Source organism: Somniosus microcephalus, chromosome 21 (assembly GCF_052327205.1).
Source record: "Somniosus microcephalus isolate GS21.2 chromosome 21, FLI_Smic_1.0, whole genome shotgun sequence".
NCBI classification, from domain to species: domain Eukaryota; kingdom Metazoa; phylum Chordata; class Chondrichthyes; order Squaliformes; family Somniosidae; genus Somniosus; species Somniosus microcephalus.
This window is the reverse complement of record NC_141007.1, coordinates 7,523,739-7,551,168: the sequence shown is the minus strand read 5'-3', so window position 1 is coordinate 7,551,168 and position 27,430 is coordinate 7,523,739. Positions and strand designations below refer to the sequence as shown.

General features: G+C 47.0%; 1 protein-coding gene across 1 annotated transcript in view; it reads left to right on the top strand.

Moving 5' to 3' along the window:
- Window positions 1-848: 848 nt before the first annotated feature.
- Window positions 849-27,430, top strand: part of rsad1 (radical S-adenosyl methionine domain containing 1) — a 75,404-nt gene continuing 48,822 nt past the window's right edge. Inside the window, exon 1 of the mRNA XM_085964081.1 lies at window positions 849-1,241. Coding sequence (XP_085820207.1) covers window positions 849-1,241 — 393 coding nt within the window. The remainder of the gene's footprint in view (window positions 1,242-27,430) is intronic.

Here is a 27,430-nt window from a genome sequence, read left to right as displayed (position 1 = left end):
GTCTTGGCCCGCGACTACCGAACAGAGAAATGGCAACCAGGAACGATTTGCACACGGCAGGGGCCACTAATGTACACAGTGGATGTTGGGGAGAACATTGAGACGCCATGTCGACCAGATCCTAGAGTCACAGGAACGAGTCAACCCCATGTCTCGCGCACCTGGTGATGAACCCGACATACAGGTAGCATCTACCCCAGAAATAGTAGCATCGGAAGCTGATGAACCAACTGACGACAGGGGGCCTCCGCACCAAGAACAAGAGACTCAGGAAAGGCGCTATCCCGAAAGGATCAGGAAGCTGCCCCAAAGACTGAATTTATAAATGGACTATTTTCAGTAATGTGCATGTTAAAAGTGTTAATTGTAAAATGAATGTTATGGTACTGTAAATCTAAAAGGGGAGGAATTGTAGTGTATGTACCTTTAAGGGGAGAATTACTTTTACAGCTCCTGTATACTGTAGTACCGGCAGTGACCACACCTGTATATAAACCCTGAGTAGGGATCTGTACGTTAGTTTTAGAGTAACCCTCATCCAGTAAATACCTGTTGAATTGTTCCTGCAGTCTGAGTGTCTAGTTATTGAAGGACACACTACATCAAAAATACATGGATCTAACAGGTGTTAACAGTTCATTCCATTGTAACATCGCAAATGATAGAATCCATTGCAGAGCAAATACAGGGCAACTACTCACACCTATCAAGTTCAACTATCCAGTCATTTTCAGTTGTGAACTCTGATCTAACCTCATCATTGTGAGCATGTAAAATCTTAACTTTCAGTGTAGACAGGACTGGCCGTTCCACTTTATCCTTTCACTCTATTTTCCCCCCTAAATTAAATGGGAGGTCACAGTAACCTGGACACGGGAGGTCACAGTAACCTGGACACGGGAGGTCACAGTAACCTGGACACGGGAGGTCACAGTAACCTGGACACAGGAGGTCACAGTAACCAGGACACGGGAGGTCACAGTAACCTGGACACGGGAGGTCACAGTAACCAGGACACGGGAGGTCAGAGTAACCAGGACATGGGAGGTCACAGTAACCTGGACACGGGAGGTCTCAGTAACCTGGACACGGGAGGTCACAGTAACCAGGACATGGGAGGTCACAGTAACCTGGACACGGGAAGTCACAGTAACCTGGACACGGGAGGTCTCAGTAACCTGGACACAGGAGGTCACAGTAACAGACAGACAGACACGGGGCACGGGAGATGGGAGGTCTCAGTAACCTGGACACGGGAGGTCACAGTAACCAGGACACGGGAGGTCACAGTAACCTGGACACGGGAGGTCACAGTAACCAGGACACAGAAGGTCACAGTAACCTGGACACGGGAGGTCACAGTAACCAGGACACAGGAGGTCACAGTAACTAGGACACGTGAGGTCACAGTAACCTGGACGCGGGAGGTCACTGTAACCTGGACACGGGAGGTCAGAGTAACCAGGACATTGGAGGTCACAGTAACCAGGACATGGGAGGTCACTGTAACCCGGACAAGGGAGGTCACAGTAACCAGGACATGGGAGGTCACAGTAACCAGGACACGGCAGGTCACAGTAACCTGGACATGGGAGGTCACAGTAACCAGGACACGGGAGGTCACAGTAACCTGGACACGGGAGGTCTCAGTAACTGTTAGATCCGTGGTTCAATGGATAAATAATCACACGGATGCTGTACATTAACAAATAACAGGTCTTTACCGGAGGAGGGTAATCTCTAGACTGGGGGTACAGAGGCATGCGCAAAGCTTATATACTGGTGTGCTCACTGCCAGTACTACAGTATACAGGAGCTGTAAAAGTGGTTCTGACTTAAAGGCACATACACTACAATTCCTCCCCTTTTAGATTAATAATACCCCCTAATATTCAAATAACAATTAACATTTTTACATGTACATTAAACAACAAAAGTCTATTTATAGATTCAGTCTTTGGGGTGGCTTCCTGACCCTTTTGGGATAGCGCCTTTCCAGAGGTTCTTGTTCTTGGTGCAGAGGTGATTCTGACCCCTTTTCATCAGGTAGTTCATCGGGTTCCACTGCTACTGGGTCTGAAGTAGATGCTACCGGTATGTCGGGTTCATCCCCAGGTACTCGAGACATGGGGTTGACGTGTTCCTGTGACGCTAAGATCTGATCGACGTGGCGTCTCACAATGTTCTCCCCGACATCCACTGTGTACATTAATGGCCCCTGCCTTGTACATATCGTTCCGGGTTGCCACTTCTCTGTTCGATAGTCACGGGCCAAGACTGGTTGCCCTACATTGAAGCTTCTTGTCGGCTTCTCATTGATGTGCTGGAATTGTTTATTCTCAACATTTCTTCGCACATTTGGTCTGAGCAAGTCCAGACGAGATCTCAACCTTCGGTTAAAGAACATCATGGCCGGGGTCTGGTTGGTAACTGCATGTGTCGCGTTTCGGTAGGCTAATAAGAAATTGTCCATCTTGTGCTGTAGTGGAATTTCCTCGTCGCACATGGCCTTTATCGCCTTCTTAAAGGTTTGTACAAACCTCTCAGCCAATCCATTTGTGGCTGGATGATACGGGGTGGATGTGTAATGCCTTACCCCATTCCTTTTCATGAATTTTTGGAACTCCCCCCAGATGACCTTCATGTAGCTCATTTAGCACTCTCTCCCTTAACTTGGGTGGAATCACCACTCTGGATCCACACATCACTGTCCCCTGGCATACTGATAGCTGTTCTCTTCTGGATGAGAATGCTGGCAACAGTGAGTCGCCATGTGTTGGCCATCCCCTCACCGTCAATTCATATACCCGTGACAGCATCGGATCATTGCGGGTCTCCTTCTCTATATCCGCGTTTGTTACTGGCAATCGTTCAATTATCGACGAATAAAATATCTCGATAGGGTCCACTGCTGGTGCTTCCTCCACAGTAGGCAGTGGCGGGCGCGATAGCCCATCAGCATTCCCATGCTGTTTCGTGCCTTTATATTCTATTTCATATTGATTCGCCCCTAGAAACAGGGACCATCTTTGTAACCGCTGTGCAGTCATCACTGGAACGCCCTTCTTAGGATTAAAGATGGAGACAAGTGGTTGGTGGTCAGTCAGCAAGGTGAACTTCTACCCATGCAGATAGTGGTTGAATTTTTTTACTCCCCATACTAGGCTGAGGGCCTCCCTGTCAATTTGGGTGTGGTTGCGCTCGGCTGAGGTTAGTGACCGAGACGCAAAGGCTACTGGCCTCTCCAACCCGTCTGGGAATTTGTGCGACAGCACCGCTCCAATACCGTAGGGTGATGCATCACATGCCAAACGAATTGGTAGTGCTGGGTTGAAATGGGCCAACACCTCTTTTGATGTGATCAATTCTTTACACTTCTGGAAAGCTCGTCTACGTTCGTCATCCCACTTCCATGGTACCCCCGTTTGCAGTAGGGTGTTCAGCGGGTGTAATACCGTAGACAAATTTGGTAAGAACTTGTGGTAATAGTTTACCAGCCCGAGGAACGACCTCAGTTGTGACACATTTTCCAGTGCTGGAGCCTTGACTACTGCCTCAATCTTGTCAGGGGACTTATGTAACCCCTCTTCATCGATGACGTGGCCACAATACGAGATCTGTTTCTGGAAAAACTCGCACTTGTGGCGATTAGCTCGTAGCCCATACTCCTTTAATCTGGTGAGCACCTTCCCCAAGTTGGCGAGGTGATCACCGTCATTTTCGCCCGTGACCAAGATGTTGTCCAAATAACACTGGGTCCCTGGAATCCCTTGCAGGACCTGATCCATCGCCCTTTGCCAGATAGTCGGAGCCGAGGCTACTCCAAACACCAGCCGGTTGTATTGATAGAGACCTTTATGAGTGTTGATCGTAAGGTAATGTTTCGAAGCTTCTTCTACCTCCATTTGCAAGTACGCCTGGGCTAGATCAATTTTGGTGAAGCGTTTACCTCCAGATAGCGAGGCGAAAATATCCTCAATTCGTTGGAAGCGGATATTGCACCGTGTGAAGGACTGGGTTCACTGTCACCTTAAAATCCCCACAGATGCGGACCTTCTTTGGTTCCCCAGGCGTATTACTCAACGACCTCTTCATTACAGGAACGATGGGTGTAGCCCACTCGCTCCAGTCTACTTTGGACAGTACTCCTGAACGTTCCAACCCTTCCAGCTCTGCTTCAACAGCTGGTCTGATCGCATAAGGCACTGGTCTGGCCTTCAGAAACTTCGGGCTTGCATTTTCCTCTATTTTAATCATTGCTGTTATTCCTTTTAGTGTTCCTCGTCCCTCCTGGAACACTTCTTTTGCGTCAGTTAGCATTTTTGACAGTCGTCCAGGTGTGACGTCGTCATCCTTTTTGGCCTCAACCTTCAGTGCCTGTATGGAATGCCAATCTAATTGTATCTTCCGGATCCATTCACGTCCTAGCAGTGGTGGTCCTCCATTTGGCAATACATATATATCCATTTTAGGTATTTCCTGGCCTTTATATGTCACTTTCACCCTTATTTTTCCTTTGGGGTAGACATTTTGCCCCGTATACATCTTCAAGACAATTTCTGTAGCTTTCAAGGGTATGTGTGAAAATAGCCGCTTGTAGTCTCTTTGATTTATGACTGTTAGAGCTGACCCTGTGTCCAATTCCATTTCCACTTGGACTCCGTCTATCTTGAGTGTAACCCAGATAGTCTGGTGATCCTCCATTTCGGTTACCTTATGTAGTTTCAGACAACCCAGCTCCTTGCTTCCGGAGTCTGTGTCACTTTTCTGTTCATCTGAACCACTGTCCATCACCTGGTGTACCTTTTTGTACTTCTGCTGTGGAGATTTCTTACTGTTGGTTTTCTTCCCAGACCTGCAGACTCTTGCTATGTGTCCTGCTTTCCCACACTGTCTGCACACTTGGTCCTTGAACCAACAATCTTTCTGGTCATGTGTTGTTCTGCCGCAACGATAGCACTTCCCTGTTCCATAGGACATTTCATTGGTGCCATATTCTTGCGGTCTCCGTTGTATCTCTGCAGCGCCCCTTGTGGCTGCTTCGTGTGATACTGCCATACTGAAAGCTTTGTCCAGCGTAAGGTCCTTTTCTGATAGAAGCCATTTCTGGGTTCCTTCACTTTGTAGCCCACACACAAACTTGTCCCTTAACGTGTCTGCTAGTCCCGCTCCTAACTGGCGGTGTTTCAATAGCTTGCGCAGTTCCGTTAGGTACTCAGCATTGCTTTCGTCTTTGTGTTGGTTCCTTTTATGGAACTTAAATCGTTCTGCTATCAGCAGCGGTGTGGGGTTTAAATGGTCCTGTAGGATTTCTACTATGCTTTCAAAATTCTTGTTTACCGGCTTCTCTGGGGTTATTAGATTTCGCAGTAACCCATAAGTTTTTGCACCCATGGAATTTAACAGAACCAGTGCTTTATTAGCATCTGGCACTTCATTCGCCCTGCAGTACACCTCAATATGTTCCACATATGTCGCCCAATCTTCAACTTCATTGTCGAACGTAGAGATACTGCCACTCTTCGGCATCCTTGGGTGTGCGTTAACTATCACAAATGGCACCTCCCGCGCTTCCCCTTCTTCTCCGCTGGCACAAAATGGCGTCTCCCGCGCTTTCCTTGCTTCCCGCGCGCGCCCTTCTTCTCCGCTGCTGCTTCTCAAAATGGTGTCTCCCGTGCTCTTCCTTCTTCTCCGCGGCTCAATGGCATCTCTCGTGCTCTCCCTGCTTCTCCGCGGCTCAATGGCATCTCCCGCGCTCTCCCTGCTTCTCCGTGGCTCAATGGCGCCTCCCGCGCTCTTCCTTCTTGTCCGCGGCTCAATGGCGTCTCCCCTTTCTTCGCCCCGCGGACCCTGTTCAGCCCGTGAGCACTGGCTGTGCTCTGCGCGTTCTTCTTTTGATATTTTTCGACGCCGCTCAGTCTAGAACCCGGCTGTTTCTTACCCTCTCTCTCTCCGGTTTGTTTTATTTTCCTCGACGCCGCTCGGTGTTCAACCCCCAGCTGCGCCCTGCGCTCTTCACCCTCTGTCTTACCCCGTCGACGCTGCTCGGCTCTCTCTCCGCCGTCGGTCGGCTCCAGCCGCCGCTGCTCGGGAAGGGTCTGCGCTGGACCTGTCATCGGTCTCTTACTGCTCGTTGTGGCTGGGGAACCAAGCCCGGCTCTCCACAGCCTCCCCTGCGAAGTTGGATCTCTGCCTGACTGCTGGGCGGTTGCTCGTGGTCGACGCCCGTGTTCCTGGCCTCGACTGTTTTTTTATTTTTTATTTTTTTTTATGTTGCAGGTAGATTCGAATCGACACTCGTCGCCACTGTTAGATCCGTGGTTCAATAGATAAATAATCACACGGATGCTGTACATTAACAAATAACAGGTCTTTACTGGAGGAGGGTAATCTCTAGACTGGGGGTACAGTGGCATGCACAAAGCTTATATACCGGTGTGGTATATAAGCTTTTGTTGATGATACACAGCCTTGATCAGGAACCACCTAGACTGCAATCCTCTCTTATAATGAAAATTTGATTATCCCCTTAACATGCAGATCAATTTTCCCATTCCCAAGTGCTTGAACCAGCAACTCATATCAATTTATCTTATTGAAATAAAGAATAGATTTGCCTTCCAAAATTAGGCTTTATTAACTTTAAAATCGGCAGCATATCTTTCTACATCCAGTCCCAACTAAAGCTAGAAAAGGACTGAATTTAAGGTAGCCACAACACATCATGTGATCATCAACTACCAATGAGATTACAATACATATCCCAAGGCAGTTAACAAACAACGAATCACAATACTTTTACTAATCAAGGAATAATCACCACATTCACCACATTCACCCCTCCTTTAAAATATACTCTAACCTAATAACTTTTACAATTTACAATTAATTATTTACAACTAAACTATGCACGAGAATAAAACTATTTACATAACACAATACTAAATGAACAACAACAAATAATAACATTACACATAAGTATTAAGTATCTCTCAACTAAAACAATATACTATAATATTTCAACAATTTTTAAAACATTACTATCAATTTAAAAGTCCATTTTCAATCGGTCGACCAGATATCTTGTTCGTGTCGACCTTCTTAACCTTGGTGAAATTCCTTGCCCTCCCACGCCAGAAGGCACAGAAGTATCTTCAACAGGAAGGCTATCCATATCCCGATTCTCAACGGTTTCCGGATTAGAAATCCCATCAGAAGATGCACTGGGACGGTCATAAACATCTATCAAAGGCTGACTAATAAAAGTATGATTATCTGCAATCGGATTGGAAATATTCGTAGTATCTGTAGCAGCATCCACATTATCCGAATCATGACCATTATTATTATCCTCAGAAGAGGGCTGGCCCCCACAAGGAGCCAAGTCTTTAATTGAAACAGTACTTTCTTTCCCATCTTGGAATCGAATATGAGCATATTGGGAATTTGCCTCCAACAGCTCCACCTCCTCCACCAAGGGGTCATATTTTGACAATCTAACATGGCGTCGAAGCAACACAGGTCCCTGCATAGTAAGCCATGAAGGTACCGAATATCCCGTAGTAGATCGCCGCGGATAGTTAAAGAGCCTTTCATGGGGGGTCACATTAGTAGCCGTTGAAAGCAATGATCTAATGGAATGCAGGGCATCAGGCAGTACCATTTCCCACTGTGTATTCTTAAGGTTCCGGGATGTCAACGCCAACATAACTGCCTTCCAGATCACCCCATTGTATCGTTCGCACTGTCCATTACCCTGGGAATTATACGGGGTAGTTCGACTAGTAGAAATTCCCCGACTCTGAAGGTATTCCTTCAACTGGGAAGACATAAAAGAACTTCCCTGATCCGAATGGATATACGCAGGCATCCCAAAGATGACAAAAAGTTGAGTCAGACATTTGATAACTGTAGCAGCTGATACATCTGCACAAGGAAAAGCAAAAGGGAACCTTGAAAACTCATCCACAACAGTAAATATATATCGGTTTTGAGTAGTTGAAGGAAGAGGTCCCTTAAAATCAACACTCAAACGTTCAAAAGGAGAAGTAGCCTTTATAAGATGAGCTCGTTGAGGCTTAAAGAAATTCGGTTTACACCGAGCACAGATAGAACATGATGAAGTCATCCGCTTGACGTCTTCAACTGAAAAAGGCAAGTTCTTACTGCGTACAAAGTGTATCATCCTCGTAACCCCAGGATGACATAAGGCATTGTGAAGATTAATAAGCGTATCTCCGTGAATCACCGAACAATAAGCCCTCGACAGTGCATCAGCAGCAACATTATCCTTCCCCAAACGATAAACTATGTCAAAGTGGTAACATGCCAACTCAATCCTCCATCTCATTATTTTATCATTTTTAATCTTTCCAAAATGTTTAACATCAAACATAAAGGACACAGATTTTTGGTCAGTTACCAACGTGAAATGTCGCCCCGATAAATAATGTCTCCATTTACGCAATGCTTCTACTATTGCGTATGCCTCTTTTTCTATTGAGGAATGTCTTTTCTCACTATTATTCAAAGTACGTGAGAAAAAGGCCACAGGTCTTCCATTTTGGTTCAAAGTAGCCCCAATTGCAAAATCTGAAGCATCCGTCTCAATCACAAAGGGAACCTGCTCATCAATGGAATGCACAACTGCTCCTAAAATATCCTTTTTAAAATTCTCAAAACATGTCCTGGCCTCCCATGATAGAGGATATGTCGTAACCCGAATAAGAGGCCGGATCTTCCGTGAAAAATTTGCAATCCAATTAGAATAATAAGAAAACAGTCCAACAACTCGTTGCAAAGCCTTAGAATTAGTAGGACAAGGTAAATCGATCAATGGTCGCAGACGTTCTGGATCTGGTTTAATCTTATTTCCCGAAATAATATACCCCAATAGATTTACCTCAGTAGTCGAAAAGACACATTTCTCTTTGTTAAAAGTTAAACCAACTTTTTCCGCAGCTTGAAGGAATCTTTTTAAATTAGAATCATGCTCCACCCTTGATTTGCCACACACTGTGATGTCATCTAAGTATGAAAAGGTGTCAGAGAGGGAGTTATCACTTATAAAAGCATCCATTGCCCGTTGAAAACAAGCAACACCATTAGTAACACCAAATGGTATTCGGCAAAACTGATACAGCTTTCCACCAGCCTCAAAGGCCGTATATGGTTGATCCTTCTTAACAATAGGCATCTGATGATAAGCACTCTTTAAATCAATAGTGCTAAAAACTTTATACTGAGATACTTTATTGATAAGCTCATCAATCTTAGGCAAAGGGTACGCATCTAATTGAGTATACCTATTAATAGTTTGGGAATAGTCTATCACCATTCGTTTCTTGTGTCTCTCGTTAGTCGTGACAACTACCTGTGCTCGCCAAGGCGAACAATTAGGTTCAATGATTCCTTCCAGTAAGAGACATTGAACTTCAGAATTAATAAATTCTCTATCCTGACTACTATATTTTCTTGACTTGGTAGCAATTGGCTTACAATCCGACATCAAATTGGAAAAAAGTGATAATGGAGGAATAGATAAAGAGGTTAATCCACAAATAGATAAAGGTGGCTTAGTCCCTCCAAATGAAAGACTAAGAGACTCGTGTAATTGAAGCACATCATGTCCAATCAAAATATCCGCACAGAGATTAGGCAAAACAGATAGGCATATATCAGTATACGTATTACCTAGAAGAACCATTTTCACAAAGCAACAACCAGCTATTTGTGAAGTAAGGGTCGTCTGAGCCATACACACCTGATACGTAACAGGCAAAATTTTCAAATGCTTCTCCTTCGCAAACTGAAGACTTATAAAACTCTCAGTACTGCCCGTATCTATAAGGGCCTTCACTTTCAACCCATTAACTTGAGCCGTAACTATAGCTTTGTTTAGGCCATGAGCAAATGCAGCAGAAATTGATGCAATAAACGCCCTATCTAAAGGCTGAATAGTCACAGAAGAGGTAGTGGAGGAAGACCCTCCCACACCAGGAGAAGGGAAGGTAATTGAACCTGATGATTTGCACACATGTGCATAATGACCTCTCTTGCCGCATTTACTACACACAGCCTCCCGAGCAGGACACTTCAGACGAGGGTGCCGGATATTCCCACAAAAATAACACTTCTGAATCCTAGAGGCAACGGCCGCCGAAGTAGAAACTGTTTCAAAATCTAGTAAACCACTCCCATTAAGTCCACATAATTCCTTTTCATCCGAAACCATAGTCGCAGGCCGATTAAAAAGAGCATAAGAATCCGAACTTCTCTGAGCCATATCCAATGTAGAAGATTGCTCAAAAGCACTTTTAAGATCCAGAGTCTTATTTTCTAACAACCGCTGACGAATTGATCTAGACAGTAATCCATTAATAAAAGCATCCCGTACCGATTCGTCCTTATAGTCTTCAGCCGTCACAGCCTTATAATTACAGTCAACACTAAGGCACCGAAGTGCTTGTAAATAAGTATCCAAAGATTCTCCCACCTGCTGCCTACGGGCAGATAGAAGATGACGTGCAAATACCTCATTCTTTGGTTTAACAAAAATCTTTTCCAATGTAGAAGTAGCCTCTTCATAAGTTTTACAGTGCAAAATATATTTATATACATCCGGGTCAATGTAGTTGATCAGCATATTCAGCTTATTTAAAGCCTCTTGATCCAACACGCCCAAAAAGTTTTAAAATGTACAATACCAATGTTTCCATTTATCATCCACTCCAGCAGAATTGGGGTCAGCCTTGAATCGTTCTGGTTGAAGATATCGCTCCATTCTAACATAAAGTTAATAAATTGAAATAAAGAATAGATTTGCCTTCCAAAGTTAGGCTTTATTAACTTTAAAATCAGCAGCATATCTTTCTACATCCAGTCCCAACTAAAGCTAGAAAAGGACTGAATTTAAGGTAGCCACAACACATCATGTGATCATCAACTACCAATGAGATTACAACACATATCCCAAGGCAGTTAACAAACAACGAATCACAATACTTTTACTAATCAAGGAATAATCACCACACTTATCAATTCCAATTACAGAAACAAATGATAGCCAGGTTTGGTGGTTTTACATTAGAGACAGAAGAGCTTGCAATTTATTTTGGCAGTAACTCCCATGTCTCTCCTCCTCAAGCACATAACCTCAGAAGTGAACAAATGACCCTGAATGGGTTAAGGCCATTTGAAAGGCAAAATCTTAAGTCCAAATCTTCACCACGCTGTGACATTTGAAGTCTGCTGATAAGGTCTTAAATTCTTAAAACTACTGGATCTCTTGCTGCGCCACCAATATTCATGTGGTGCGGAAAACCAGGGTCTCCTGTTTGAAAGAAAACCAGAGAATCCATTGTGGCTCTTCTCGAGAGCCCAGTGGGTTAATTTGTCAATTCATGATTTCTTTCTGTCACTGTGGTAAAATATCCACTTAAATTAAGAAACAAATTTAATAATGTCCAATATATGTTTACATTCAGCAATACAAAAGTTGTTGCTTGGTGAATTAAAAACAGCTGTCAGCAGAAAGGGTTAACTCCTTTGCATGTTTATAAGATATTGTCAGACGCCAGCAATCGCACCACTTCACATACATTTTATTTTAAGAAACTTTGCCAAATGAAGAACCAAATTCCATTTTACTTTTTTTTTCCCCCAAAAAAATCTTTGTAGCTTTTAAAACTTGCACAAAGATCCTACCAAATCTTTTTTTTATCCTTAGGAATTGAAAAGCCATTAAAACAGCAGAATTTTCTTTATAATATGTGAAGTCTCCACATAATTACAATAACCAGAATTTCACTAGGCTAGTTAACTCATTCATTCCACTATAATTCAGGCCAATATCGTAAACTAAACACAATACAGAACAGATAAAATGATCAAAATAGCACATGCTTACAAAAACCCAGTACAGGAAACTCTTTTTTATCCGGCACCGACGGGACCGGCGTGGTGCCAGTTTATCAAAAAGTCCGGATTACAGAGAGCTATAGTAAAAGGTATGAGAGCCACGTACACGGCCACAGATCCAGGCGTCCCTGTTGCATGGCAACAGGTGCAGGAAACCCGGCCACAGATCCAGGCATCCCTGTTGCATAGCAACAGGTGCAGGAACCCCGGTTACACGGCCACAGATCCAGGAACAGCCACTAATATGAAGTAAAACTTACCTGAACCTACTCCTGAATTTTGCCGGTTAACAGAGATTTCCGGTTATTTAGGTGCCGGTAAATCGAGAGTTTCCTGTAAAATACGTCATCGTTCTTCAGGTGCCCTTTCCAAATGACTAATGTAATTGAAGGAAAGGTTAGCTTTCACAATTAAACAAAACCTTTAAGACTCTTACACAGAAGACTTGGTGGTGGAGCCTCCCACAGTTTGTAGGCTCCAAAATATTCACAGTCTTTGAAAGAAACATTACGCTGACAGCAAAAGATCTCCTGTAGCTGTTAACAGTAGAAAAGGGAGAGAATCTTTCCCTCTCTCCTTCTTTATTCCATCCTAGATTAATTTAGTGCTTTTTCTGTCAGTCGAATTTATAATTTCTGATTACTTCTTGCTTGTCAAAATCTTACAGGGTGGGGGAGGAGTCAATCACCTGGCAGGTCAAATGTTCAAATTGATTTACAACAGGATGCATCTTTAATTTAAATCCCTCTGTTTTTCACAGTTGCGCAAGTAAACTTCAGTCAAAATAAATCCACGCCAGCGGCTTTAACTTCAAATGTAAATCAGAAAGTTTTCCGCAATTCTGGGTGCACAATCTTAAATTGAAATGAACAAACTCAATCAACAATATTCACATTTTCATGCAACTTAAAAATATTGATCCCTGTAATGGGTTATGAACTCAAAGGGCCAAATATCCCCTGTGTGCGAGCCTGTTCACACAGTTTAAATCAGTTCAAAATCCAAAAACGTGGCTCAAGTTTCTCACAAATAATACACACGTGTATACCTACAGAAGTCAATTAACAAACTTAAAACAGCACAAGTCTGTAGGAAAGACATAATTCAAGACAAGACTACAAAGGGTTAAACGGCTTTTACTTCTGTGCACAGAACCGTAGGTGGCGCTGACACTAAAAACAAACATAACGGTCATTTTCTAAAGACAAACTTTCAGACAAAAGAAACGGTGTAACTTCTTAAACACTCATAGTCGTCGGGAAAACTCCCAAGCTTTAACACACACTTCCATACACACGGAAATTCCAGCTCCCTTTCATTCAGTAATTCTTGTGTTTCATTTTTCACGCCACAGAGGCTGGCAGCATTTACCACCAGCTTCTGTGCTGCTTTCAACTTTAACTTCCTTTTTCCTGCCTTTTTGAACTTTTTTTTAATTCGCTTATGGGATGTGGGCGTCGCTGGCAAGGCCAGCATTTATTGCCCATCCCTAGTGGCCCTTGAGAAGTGTCGTCCCAGCAGCTGGTTTAGGTTCTCTAACTCCCTGCTCTTTTCCTTCAGTTGCTGAGTTCTCAGATGGGTTCACGCACAGCCTAGATCACCATCCCTGGTTTCCAGCTGCTGGCATTCCTCTTCCCTCCCGATTTCAGTTCTCTGATCGTTGTTAACCCTTATGTTGCCATGCTGTGCACCAACGTGGGCTGCACAGTGTAACAACTGCCTTCCTTTATAAATTTCTGCCCACACCCTCAATGAGGGTACTTCATTATTATTTTTATCCATTTTATTACTGTTATCTGTTTTACTATTTTATCTATTTTATGACCTCTTTGAGCCGGTTTCCCCTTTGGATTTGGCCCCTATTTATTTGGCCACTTTCCTGTCTGGATTTGGCCTCTATTGGAGGTGATCAGTCTCCCCTATTTTCCCTTTCAACAACCTCCCCTTTCTGTGATGCCTGTGGAGGTTGAGGTCTGTGTGACTAGTGCAATGGCTCCTCCACTCTCCGTACACTTCTGTATCTGCTCTACTCCCCCTATACAAAGCGTACGACTCATACATAAAACGTCTTTATCATAGAAACATAGAAGATAGGAGCAGGAGTAGGCCATTCGGCCCCTCGAGCCTGCTCCGCCATTTAATGCGATCATGGCTGATCATCCAAACTCAGTACCCTGTCCCTGCTTTCTCCCCATATCCCTTGATCCCCTTAGCCTTAAGAAATATACCTAACTATCCTGGGTCTTGCAGCGAATCTGTTGCCATGGGTTGCCGACTGTGGAAGTAGTCTACCTCCTGTCCCAGAGCGCATCTAGATTGAGTCCTTCGTGGCCCAGGTTTCGCTTCAGTCCGATAATGACCCTCTTCTTGTCTCTCCTCCACCCCCCAGCCCCGCCACCGGATTTTTAAAAAAAAACAAAATGCAAGTTCAGGCCATGGCTGGCTCGCCAGATGTTGGTAAAAAGACCCACCTTGTCTTCTTACTTGAGTAGTAATGAAATTAGTCATTGCTTCAGGTTCAATACCTTTATTACTTCAATCAACATGCAAAACACTTTACAAGCAAAGTGGATTAAAAAGACAGAGTGCCGAATATGTAGACACACATTCCCTCGCTGCACTAAACTTTCTGAGCACAAAATCTCTTTGCTATGTTTTTCCCCCGAGTAACCTTGAATCTGCTCCTTTCCCCTCGATTGGCTTCCTTCTGCCACCTGACTTAACATGGCTCTTCCCTTTCAGCACTTTTCCACCAGGCCTGAAGCCCATGTTTCTCCTGCCCGTAGCCTTCCTTTATCTGCCTGGCTTCACTCTTTCACTGATTTTTTTCAGTCAAGTCTTACTTATTACACAAAGAGCGGGCAGGACTTATATGGGCACATGACCCAGGGCTACATCACAACCGAGGGCTTATGTAACCTGGCCTCACAATGACAACATAGAAAACATAGAAAAATAGCCTTGGTGTGGAGATGCCGGTGTTGGACTGGAGTGGACAAATGTAAGAAGTCACACAACACCGGGTTATAGTCCAACAGTTTTATTTGAAATCACAAGCTTTCGGAGCGCTGCTCCTTCGTCAGGTGAAGTGGAGAGATGCATAAAGACACAGCTTATATAGTCAGAGAATAATGCCAGATGATTACAGGTAATCTTCCTAACTGCCATTTATCACACCTCAGCAGAGAGATAATCACAGCAATCAAAGGTGTGAATGGTGTCCAAACAGGTTAGTCAGGAAAACATTACATCAAAGAACAATGAGGTGGGGTCACAAGGGGTAAAATGTTGCAGATGCTGGGGTCTGTATGAAAAACAAAAAAAAGACAAAAAAACATTTTTTTTGCTGGAAATCACAGCAGGTCCAGCCGCATCTGTGTAGAGAGAACAAGCCAATGACGACTTGAGCCTGGATGACCCTACGTCAGGTGGGGTTACATGTAGCGTGACATGAACCCAAGATCCCAGTTGAGGCCGTCCTCATGAGTGCGGAACTTGGCTATCAGTTTCTGCTCTACGATTTTGCGTTGTCGTGTGTCTTGAAGGCCGCCTTGGAGAATGCTTACCCGAAGATCGGAGGCTGAATATCCTTGACTGCTGAAGTGTTCCCCGACTGGAAGGGAACACTCCTGCCTGGCGATTGTTGCGCGGTGTCCATTCATCCGTTGTCGCAGTGTCTGCATGGTCTTGCCGATGTACCATGCTCCAGGGCATCCTTTCCTGCAATGTATGAGGTAGACAACGTTGGCCGAGTCACATGAGTATGTACCATGTACCTGGTGGGTGGTGTCCTCACATGTGATGATGGTATCTGTGTTGATGATCTGGCATGTCTTGCAGAGGTTGCCGAGGCAGGGTTGTGTGGTGCCGTGGTCGCTGTTCTCCTGAAAGCTGGGTAATTTGCTGCGAACGATGGTCTGTTTGAGGTTAGGCGGCTGCTTGAAGGTGAGTAGTGGAGGCGTGGGGATGACCTGAGCGAGGTGTTCGTCATCATCAATGACATGTTGAAGGCTGCGAAGAACATGGCGTAGTTTCTCCGCTCCAGGGAAGTACTGGACGGTGAAGGGTACTCTGTTGGTTGTGTCCCGTGTTTGTCTTCTGAGGAAGTCTTTGCAATTTTTTGCTGTGGCCCGTCGGAACTGTCGATCGACGAGTCGAGCGTCATATCCCGTTCTTACGAGGGCATCTTTCAGCGTCTGTAGGTGTCCATCGCGTTCCTCCTCGTCTGAGCAGATCCTGTGTATTCGCAGGGCTTGTCCATAGGCGGCCTTCAAGACACACAACATCGCAAAATCGTAGAGCAGAAACTGGTAGCCAAGTTCCGCACTCATGAGGACGGCCTCAACCGGGATCTTGGGTTCATGCCACGCTACATGTAACCCCACCTGATGTAGGGTCATCCAGACTCGAGTCGTTGTTGGCTTGTTCTCTCTACACAGATGCAGCCAGACCTGCTGTGATTTCCAGCAAAAAAAATGCTTTTTTGTCTGTTTTTTGTTTTACATACAGACCCCAGCATCTGCAACATTTGACCCCTTGTGACCCCACCTCATTGTTCTTTGATGTAATGTTTTCCTGACTAACCTGTTTGGACACCATTCACACCTTTGATTGCTGTGATTATCTCTCTGCCGAGGTGTGATAAATGGCAGTTAGAAAGATTACCTGTAATCATCTGGCATTATTCTCTGACTATATAAACTGTGTCTTTATGCATCTCTCCACGTCACCTGATGAAGGAGCAGTGCTCCGAAAGCTTGTGATTTCAAATAAAACTATTGGACTATAACCTGGTGTTTTGTGACTTCTTACATAGAAAAATAGGAGCAGGAGTAGGCCATTTGGCCCTTCGAGCCTGCTTCAATATGATCATGGCTGATCCTCTATCTCATAAGAACATAAGAACATAAGAAATAGGAGCAGGAGTAGGCCAATCGGCCCCTCAAGCCTGCTCCACCATTCAATAAGATCATGGCTGATCTGATCCTAACCGCCAATCCACTATCACAGAACCATCTCCTGAATCTAACAGAATTAGACACACAAAATAGGAGCAGGATCAGGCTACACGGCCCCTGGGCCCGCTCCGCTACCCACAGGGCCATGACCGATCCGAACCTAGACTCATGTCCACTTCCTGCCCGCTCCCCGTAACCCTTAATTCCCTTTACTTCTAGGAAACTGTCTATTTCTGTTTTAAATTTATGTAATGATGTAGCTTCTACAGCTTTTTGGGGCAGCATATTCCATGGACCTACCACCCTCTGAGTGAAGTAGTTCCTCCTCATCTCAGTTTTGAAAGAGCAGCCCCTTATTCTAAGACTATGCCCCCTAGTTCTAGTTTCACCCATCATCGGGAACATCCTCCCCGCATCCACCCGATCCAACCCCTTCACAATCTTATATGTTTCAATAAGATCGCCTCTCATTCTTCTGAACTCCAATGAGTAGAGTCCCAATCTACTCAACCTCTCCTCATATGTCCATCCCCTCATCCCCGGGATTAGCCGAGTGAACCTTCTTCGTACTGACTCGAGAGCAAGTATATCCTTTCTTAAGTATGGACACCAAAACTGTACGCAGTATTCCAGGTGCGGTCCCACCAATACCTTGTACAACTGAAGCAATACCTCCCTATATCTATATTCTATCCCCCTAGCAATGAAAGCCAACATTCCATTGGCCTTCTTAATCACTTGCTGCACCTGCATACTAACCTTTTGAGTTTCGTGCACCAGGACCCCCAGATCCCTTTGTACTTCAGTACTTTCCAGTTTCTTGCCATTAAGATAATAACTTGCTCTACGATTTTTCCTGCCACAGTGCATAACCTCACACTTTCCAGTATTGTATTCCATCTGCCAAATCTCTGCCCACTTACTTAGCCTGTCTATGTCCCCTTGCAGGTTTTTTATGTCCTCCTCACTCACTACTTTCCCTCCCATCTTAGTATCATCTGCAAACTTTGATATGTTACACTCGGTCCCCTCCTCCAAATCGTTAATATAGATTGTAAAGAGTTGGGGACCCAGCACTGACCCCTGCCGAACACCACTATTTACTGATTGCCAGTCTGAGAATGAACCATTTATCCCAACTCTCTGCCTTCTGTTAGATAGCCAATCCTCTATCCATGCCAGAATATTACCCCCAATCCCGTGATTTTTTATCTTAAGCAATAATCTTTTGTGTGGCACCTTGTCAAATGCCTTTTGGAAGTCTAAATACACTACATCCACTGGTTCCCCTTTATCCACCCTATATGTTACTTCCTCAAAGAACTCCAGCAAATTTGTCAAACATGACTTCCCCTTCATAAAACCATGCTGACTTTGTCCTATTAAATTATGATTATCCAAATGTCCTGTTACGGTCTCCTTAATAATGGACTCCAAAATTTTACCTACCACAGATGTTAGGCTAACCGGTCTATAGTTTCCAGCCTTCTGTCTACTGCCCTTTTTAAATAAGGGTGTTACATTAGCAGTTTTCCAGTCTGCCGGGACCTTTGCCGAGTCCAGGGAGTTTTGGAAAATTATTACCAATGCATCCACAATCCCTACCGCCACTTCCCTCAAGACCCTAGGATGTAAGCCATCAGGTCCAGGTGATTTATTCGCCTTGAGTCCCATTATTTTACCGAGTACCACTTCCTTAGTGATTTTGATCGTGTTTAGCTCCTCCCCCCCTTTAGCCCCCTGTTTGTCCAGTGTTGGGATATTCTTAGTGTCTTCTACTGTAAAGACTGATATAAAATATTCATTCAGTGTTTTTGCCATCTCCATATTTCCCACCATTAATTTCCCGGTCTCATCCTCTAAGGGACCAACATTTACTTTAGCCACCCTTTTTCTTTTTATACAACTATAAAAACTCTTACTATCTGTTTTTATATTTTTTGCTAATTTACTTTCATAATCTATCTTCCCTTTCTTAATCAATCTTTGTTATTTTTTGCTGTCTTTTAAAGTTTTCCCAATCCTCTATCCTCCCACTAGATTTGGCTACCTTATATGCCCTTGTTATTAGTCGAATACTATCCTTAATTTCTTTGCTTAGCCACGGATGGCTGTCTTTTCTTTTACACCCTTTTCTTCTCAGTGGAATATTTTTTTTTTGGAAGTTGTAAAATAACTCCTTAAATGTACACCACTAATCATGTATCGTCTTACCCTTTAATCTATTTTCCCAATCCACTCTACTCAATTCCGCTCTCATACCTTCATAGTCTCCTTTATTCAAGCTTAGCACGCTTGTTTGAGATCCAACCTTCTCACCCTCTAATTGAATATGGAATTCAACCATGTTATGGTCACTCATTCCAAGGGGATCCTTTACTTGGACATTTTTAATTAATCCTGTCTCGTTACACAGGACCAGATCTAAGGTTGCTTGCCCCCTGGTCGTTTCGGTTACATACTGCTCAAGAAACCCATCCCTAATACACTCAATGAACTCATCCTCAAGGCAGCCCTGCCCAATTTGATTTGTCCAATTAATATGATAGTTAAAATCCCCCATAATTATAGATGTTCCCTTATTACAAGCCTCAACTATTTCCTGATTGATACTCCGTCCAACAGAGTTGCCACTGTTCAGAGGCCTATAGACTACGCCCACTAGTGTTTTTTTCCCCTTATTATTCCTTACCTCCACCCAAACTGTTTCATTATCCTGATCTTTTGACCCAATATCATTTCTCTGTATTACAGTGATTCCTTCCTTTATTAACATAGCCACCCCACCTCCCCTTCCTTCCTGCCTGTCCTTCCTGATCGTTAAATAACCTGGTATGTTTAATTCCCAGGCATTGTCACCCTGCAGCCATGTTTCTGTAATGGCCACAAGATCATACCCATATGTAGTTATTTGTGCCATTAACTCGTCTATTTTGTTACGAATGCTACGTGCATTCAGATAGAGAACTTTCAAAGATGTTTTGTGACACTTAGTTCCTGCTTTTGCCCTTTTTATTACTTTACCTTTTACTCCATACCTTCTGCCCCTTCCTGACACGCTCTGGTTTTTAATTTCCCCACTGCTACCTAAGTCTATGACCTTCTCTGTTGTCATTTATATTATTTGCTCTCTAGGAACCTCCCCCCCACTAGTTAGTTTAAAGCCCTCTCTACAGCCCTAGTTATATGATCCGCCAGGACTCTAGTCCCAGCACTGGCCAAGTGAAGCCCGTCCCAACGGAACAGCTCCCTCCTGCCCCAGTACTGGTGCCAGTGTCCCAGGAAGCAAAACCCATTTCTCCCACACCAGTCTTTGAGCCACGCATTTAACTCTCTAATTTTATTTGTCCTAGCCAAATTCGCTCGTGGCTCAGGTACCTTGTGGTTCTGCTTTTTAATTTGGCCCCTAGCTGCTCAAACTCCCTCAGCAGAACCTCCTTCCTTGTCCTATCTATGTCGTTGGTACCATCTTGGACCACGACAACTGGATCCTTCCCCTCCCACTCCAAGTTTCTCTCCAGTCCAGAGGAGATGTCCTTAACCCTGGCACCAGGCAGGCAACACAGCCTTCGGGACTCTCGCTCTCAGCTGCAAAGAACTCTATCTATCCCCCTAACGATACTATCCCCTACCACTACAACATTTCTTTTAACTCCCCCCACTTGAATGGCCCCCCGCTCCACAGTGCTGTGGCCAGGTTGCTCATTCTCCCCACAGTCCCTGTTCCCATCCGCACAGGGAGTAAGAGCCTCGAACCTGTTGGACAAGTGCAAGGGCTGCGGCTCCTCCAACACTACCTCCTGGATCCCCGTACCTGCCTCACTTCTAGTCACACCATCCTGACCCTGGCCACGGACTACATCTGAATTAATTAATCTAATTGGTGTGAATACCTCGTGATATCATATTCCCGCTCTCTCCCCATATCCCTTGATGTCTTTTGTGTCTAGAAATCTATCTATCTCCTTCTTAAATATATTTAGTGACTTGGCCTCCACAGCCTTCTGTGGTAGAGTATTCGACAGGTTCACCAGCCTCTCAGTGAAGAAATTTCTCCTCATCTCAGTCCTAAATGTCCTACCCTGTATCCTGAGGCTGTGACCCCTCGTTCTAGATCCCCCAGCCAGGGGAAACATCCTCCCTGCATCCAGTCTGTCTAGCCCCGTCAGAATTTTATACGTTTCAATGAGACCCCCTCTCATTCTTCTAAACTCTAGTGAATACAGGCCTAGTCGGCCCAATCTCTCCTCATATGACAGTCCTGCCATCCCAGGAATCAGTCTGGTGAACCTTCGCTGCACTCCCTCTATGGCAAGTACATCCTTTCTTAGGTAAAGAGATAAAAACTGCACACACTACTCCAGGTGTGGTCTCACCAAGGCCCTGTATAACTGTAGCAAGACATCCTTGCTCCTGTACTCAAATCCTCTAGCAATGAAGGCCAACATACCATTTGTCTTCCTAACTGCTTGCTGCACCTGCATGTTGCTTTCAGTGACTGGTGTACAAGGACACCCAGGTCCCTCTGTACATCAACATTTCCCAATCTATCACCATTTAAACAATAGTCGACCCAATCTCTCCTCATATGACAGTCCTGCCATCCCAGGAATCAGTCTGGTGAACCTTCGCTGCACTCCCTCTATGGCAAGTACATAGCGGTTAAGAAGGCAAATGGTATGTTGGCCTTCGTAGCAAGAGGGTTCAAGTACAGAAACAAGGATGTCTTGCTACAGTTGTACAGGGCCTTGGTGAGACCGCACCTTGAGTATTGTGTGCAGTTTTGGTCGCCTTACCTGAGGAAGGACGTTCTTGCCATGGAAGGAGTGCAGCGAAGATTCACCAGGCTGATGCCTGGGATGGCAGGAATGACATATGAGGAGAGATTGTGTCGATTGGGATTATACTCACTGGAGTTTAGAAGATTGAGAGGGGATCTCATCGAAACCTATAAAATTCTGTCAGGCCTGGACAGACTAGATGCAGGAAGGATGTTTATGATGGCCGGGGAGTCCAGAACCAGGGGTCATAGTCTAAGGATAAGGGGTAAACCATTTAGGACTGAGATGAGGAGGAATTCCTTCACCCAGAGAGTGGTGAACCTGTGGAATTCTCTGCCACAGAGAGCGGTGGAGGCCAGTTCATTAAATATATTCAAAAAAGAGTTGGATATATTTCTTAGGCTAAAGGAATCAAGGGATATGGGGAGAAGGCAGGGACAGGGTACTGAATTTGGATGATCAGCCATGATCTCATTGAATGGCAGAGCAGGCTCGAAGGGCCGAATGGCCTACTCCTGCTCCTATCTTCTATGTCTATGTTAATACTCTGCCTTTCTGTTTTTCTTACCGAAGTGGATAACTTCACATTTATCCACGTTATACTGCATCTGCCATGTATTTGCCCACTCACTCAACTTGTCTAAATCGCCTTGAAGCCTCTTTGCATCCTCCTCACAACTCACAATCCCACGTAGTTTTGTGTTGTCAGCAAGCTTGGAAATATTACATTTGGTTCCCTCATCCAAATCATTTATATACTAGCTGGAGTGCCCGGCGGTGCCGAGGCTTTTTCGAGGGCATGTTGTTCTTGGAAGAGAGAGAGAGCGACTGGGGGGAAGAGAGAGAGTGACTGGGGGGAAGAGAGAGAGTGACTGGGGGAAGAGAGAGAGCGACTGGGGAGAAGGAGAGAGAGAGAGACTTGGGGGAAGGAGAGAGCGAGAGAGAGACTGGGGGGAAGGAGAGAGTGAGAGACTGGGGGGAAGGAGAGAGAGGGGGGAAGGAGAGAAAGAGAGAGAGGGAAGGAGAGAGAGACAGAGAGAGAGAGGGAAGGTGAGAGTGAGGGAAGGGGCTGGACTCAGAGCCCGGTGGGTGAAGGGTGGCCGCCATTTTGTGAGGTTGGCGGGATGGTTGAGACCGTGGGGAAGGGCTTGGACTTAGAGCCCAGCCACGGTGACCGTGGGTTATATTGCGATGACTGTGTTATAGGACAATGAAGCCAGCTACCCTCTGACCGGAGGAATCAGGAGCCACTTTCTTAAGGCTTTTAATCTGCGATTTAATAATTTCAAAATACTGTTACTTGTTCCACATTTAAATTTTATGTAGTTTAAAATACTTCAAACATTGAATATAATTCTGGTTAATATTTGGGATCCAGGGTGTAGTTAGTAATGCTTGAAGTCTTATGTTGCAGCTTCTGACCGCCTCTGTGAAGCAGAAACTCAGACATAGTTTGATGCTGAATCTTTGCTGGTTGTTCGAATGATGCCAATAGAATCTGTATCCGTTTCTGTGACTTTTTCTTAATTAGGAAATGCCTCTAATTGATGAAACGTCGACTCCTCCTACCTCTTCCCCCCTCCCCCTCTTACCCCATTCCCCCTCCTACCTGTTCCCCCCTCCCCCTCCTACCTCTTCCCCCCTCCCCCTCCTACCTCTTCTCCCCCTCCCCCTCCTACCTCTTCCCCCCTCCCCCTCCTACCTCTTCCCCCTCCTACCTCTTCCCCCCTCCCCTCCTACCTCTTCCCCACCTCCACCTCCTACCTCGTGCCCCCTCCCCCTCCTACCTCTCCCCCCTCCCCCTCCCACCTCTTCCCCCCCTCCTACCTCTTCCCCCCTCCCCCTCCTACCTCTTCCCCCCTCCCCTCCTACCTCTTACCCCCTCCCCCCTCTTCCCCCCCTCTTCCCCCTCCCCTCCCCCTCCCCCTCCCCCTCTTCCCCCTCCCCCTCCTACCTCTTTCCCCCTCCCCCTCCTACCTCTTCCACCCCCTCCCCCTCCTACCTCTTACCCCCTCCCCCTCCTACCTCTTCCCCCTCTTCCCCCTCCTCCCTCTTTCCCCCTCCCCCTCTCCTCCCTCCCCCTCTCCTCCCTCCCTCTCCCCTCCCTCCTCCCTTTCCCCTCCCTCCTCCTATCCCCCTCCTCCTCCCTCTCTCTCCCTCCTCCCTCCTCCCTCTTCCTCTCCCCTGCCCGAGCCCTCATCCCCCGCTCCAATCCCTTTTTCCGCCCCGGGGCCCTGCCCTCGGCACCTGGATGAACGCATTCCCTTGGATGCTTTTGGCAGCCTCGGCCGTCACCCTGATGCCGTTGGCCGAGGCGAACACCCGCAAAGACATGGCCCAGCCGAGTCCAGCGCCCCAGTCAGCTCGAGGTCCACAGCGCCGTTCGGCCGCAGGCCACAAAGCACCCGAGCCCAGCGCCGGCGATGGCTCCGCGGAGCTCCGTGCCACCCCCACGCATTGACATGGCCCCGCCCTCCCGAGCTGGCTTCAAGACCGCCGATTGCGGCTGTGAGAGACGGCCGGCGGGCCCGGTTGCCGGGGTAACCCTTCCCGCTCGCCAAGCCCCACCCGAGATCCGCACTCCCGAGAGCCCCGCTCTCCGAGCCCCGCCCCCCCGCCCGAGCCGAGCGGGGAACAGAGAGAGACGCCGCGTCTCAGCTGCTCCTGCTGCGCGTGCACCCTATGTATGTCCCGTGGCCGACGCCGTTTCCCCTTGTAACGTGACGGCGGGGGGCGGAGGAGCTTAGCAGAAACCGTGGGACAATTACCTAGCTCGGGCGTGGCTGGGCAGGAGAGGCCCAGGCTTTGAGGCCTAGGTTCTGAGGCGTTACAAAAACGGGGAAAGGTAGGAAAAAGAATCATCAGGTTAGAGAAAATATTTACAAATGAATGAAGTTTTTTTAAAACAATTTAATAAAAGCAATTTTTTTTGCTGGAAATGTAGGTTTGAAAGAAAAACGCAGAAAGCGGAAAAAGAATGGAATCAAGATGGCTGACACTCACCTCGGTTCAAAATGATTAGGCCCGCCCACACACGCACCGATGGTCGACCGTCATGTCACCAAAGCGTATGATTGGTCAATCGTCCTGTCGCTCGACTCTAGGAGGGCCCCGCCCGCACGCGCGACGAACCCGCCCCCGCCACGCAGCGATTGGTCGACCGTCGGGTCGCTCGACCGTACGATTGGTCAACCTTAATGTCACTCTATGCTAATGAGCGGATAATGAGCGGAATTGTGAACGTTTTTTTGATACCACGGGCACAATTTTTGTCTCGCCGAAACATAAATACGCTTATGGACCGTTCGGAATCGTAAGCTTTCTTTTGATGTAACACACGTGTAGGTACACTCTATAACTTTGGAGTGTATAGCCGGACAGACACACTGAAGGACAGACAGACAGACAGATCAATCCTTTTATATATATATAGATACTAGCTGAAGTGCCCGGCGGTGCCGAGGGTCTTTTGAGGGCATGTTGTTGTTGGAAGAGAGAGAGAGAGCGACTGGGGGAAGAGAGAGAGCGACTGGGGGGAAGAGAGAGAGCGACTGGGGGAAGAGAGAGAGCGACTGGGGGGAAGAGAGAGAGCGACTGGGGGGAAGAGAGAGAGCGACGGGGGGAAGAGAGAGAGCGACGGTGGGAAGAGAGAGAGCGACTGGGGGAAGAGAGAGAGCGACTGGGGGAAGAGAGAGAGCGCGACTGGGGGAAGAGAGAGAGTGACTGGGGGAAGAGAGAGAGCGACTGGGGGGAAGAGAGAGAGAGAGCGACTGGGGGAAGAGAGAGAGAGAGAGAGCGACTAGGGAAGAGAGAGAGAGAGAGCGACTGGGGGGAAGAGAGAGAGCGAGAGCGACGGGGGAAGAGAGAGAGAGAGAGTGATGGGAAGAGAGAGAGAGAGCGACTGGGGGGAAGAGAGAGAGCGACTGGGGGGGAAGAGAGAGAGCGACTGGGGGGAAGAGAGAGAGCGACTGGGGGGAAGAGAGAGCGACTGGGGGGAAGAGAGAGCGACTGGGGGGAAGGGGGTAGAAGGGGGAGGGGGGAAGGAAGGGGGAGGGGGGAAGAAGGGGGAGAGGAGAAGAAGGGGGAGGGGGAAGAAGGGAGGGGGAAGAAGGGGGAAGGGGAAGGGGAAGGGGGAGGGGGAGGGGGGAAGGAGGGGGGAGGGGAGGGGAGAAGGAGGGGGAGGGGGGAGAAGAGCACCCCGTCAGCCCGAGCCCCGCCCCCCGCACCCCGCCTCCCGCGCCCCACCTCCCCGAGCCCCGCCCCGATATCCTGAGCCCCGCCCCCTGATCTCCTGAGCCCCGCCCCCGATCTCCCGAGCCCCGCCCTCCTGAGCCCTGCCCCCCGAGCCCTGCCCCTCAATCTCCTGCCCCCCCGATCTCCCGAGGCTTGCCCTCTCCCCGAGGCTGCCCCCCCGATCTCCCGAGGCCCGCCCCCCCGATCTCCCGAGGCTGCCCCCCCTGATCTCCCGAGGCTGCCCCCCCGATCTCCCGAGGCTGCCCCCCCGATCTGCCGCGGCTGCCCCCCCGATCGCCCGAGGCCCGCCCCCCGATCTCCCAAGGCTGCCCCCCCTCCGATCTCCCGAGGCTCCCCCGATCTCCCGAGCCCCTCCCCCCCGTCCGAGCCAGCTTCAAGAGCAGAGAGAGAGACGCCGCCGTGCAACCTACCACGTGAGGCCGGGCCGGACTCAAGTCGCGCGCGTTGACTCCTGCCCCACCCGCCTTTACTAAGATGGCGGCGGTAGCGACGCTCGGCTGAGGCCCGCCCCTCAGCCTTCACAAAGATGGCAGCAATCGGGGGCCGCTTGTTGACTGGGGCCAGGAGGTGCCTAGCTCAGGCATGGGTCCAGAGGAGAGGCCGAGGCTTCGAGGCCTACAAAAACGGTGAAAGGTAGGAAAATTATAGAGGTTAGAGAAAAGATGTACAAATTAATTAACTTTTTTAAAAAACAATTTGTGTTTTAAAAGCAACTTTTTTTTTGCTGGAAATGTATATTTGAAAAGAAAGACGCAGAAAGCGGGAAAAAGAATGGAAGCAAGATGGCGGCTACTCACCTTGGTTCAGAACGATAAGGCCCGCCCACACACGCACCGATTGGTCGACGTCAGGTCACCAAAGCGTAGGATTGGTCAATCGTCCTGTCACTCGACTGTAGGAGGGCCTGCCCGCATGCGCCAGGAACCCGGCGTACGATTGGTCGACCTCGACGTCACTCTATTGCTGATGAGCGGATAATGAGATGCTAATGAGCGGAATTTTGAACGTTTTTTGGATACCGCGGGCGCAATTTTTGTCCGGCCGAAACGTAAATATGCTTACGACCGTTTTGGAATGGTAAGCTTTCTTTTGATGTAACGCACGTGTAGGTACGCTCTATAACTTTAGAGTGCATAGCCGGACAGACGCACACTGAAGGACAGACAGACAGACAGACAGATGTATCCGTTTATATATATAGATTGTGAATAGCTGGGGCCCAAGCACTGATCCCTGCGGTATCACACTAGTCACCGCCTGCCACCCCGAAAAAGACCCATTTATTCCTACTCTCTGTTTCCTGTCTGTTAACCAATTTTCAATCCATGCCAGTATATTACCCCCAGTCCCATGTGCTTTAATTTTGCACACTAACCTCTTATGTGAGACTTTATCAAAGGTCTTTTGAAAATCCAAATACATCACATCCACTGGTTCTCCCTTATATAATCTACCAGTTACATCCACAATAAACTCCAGTAGGTTTGTCAGACACGATTTTCCTTTCATAAATCCATG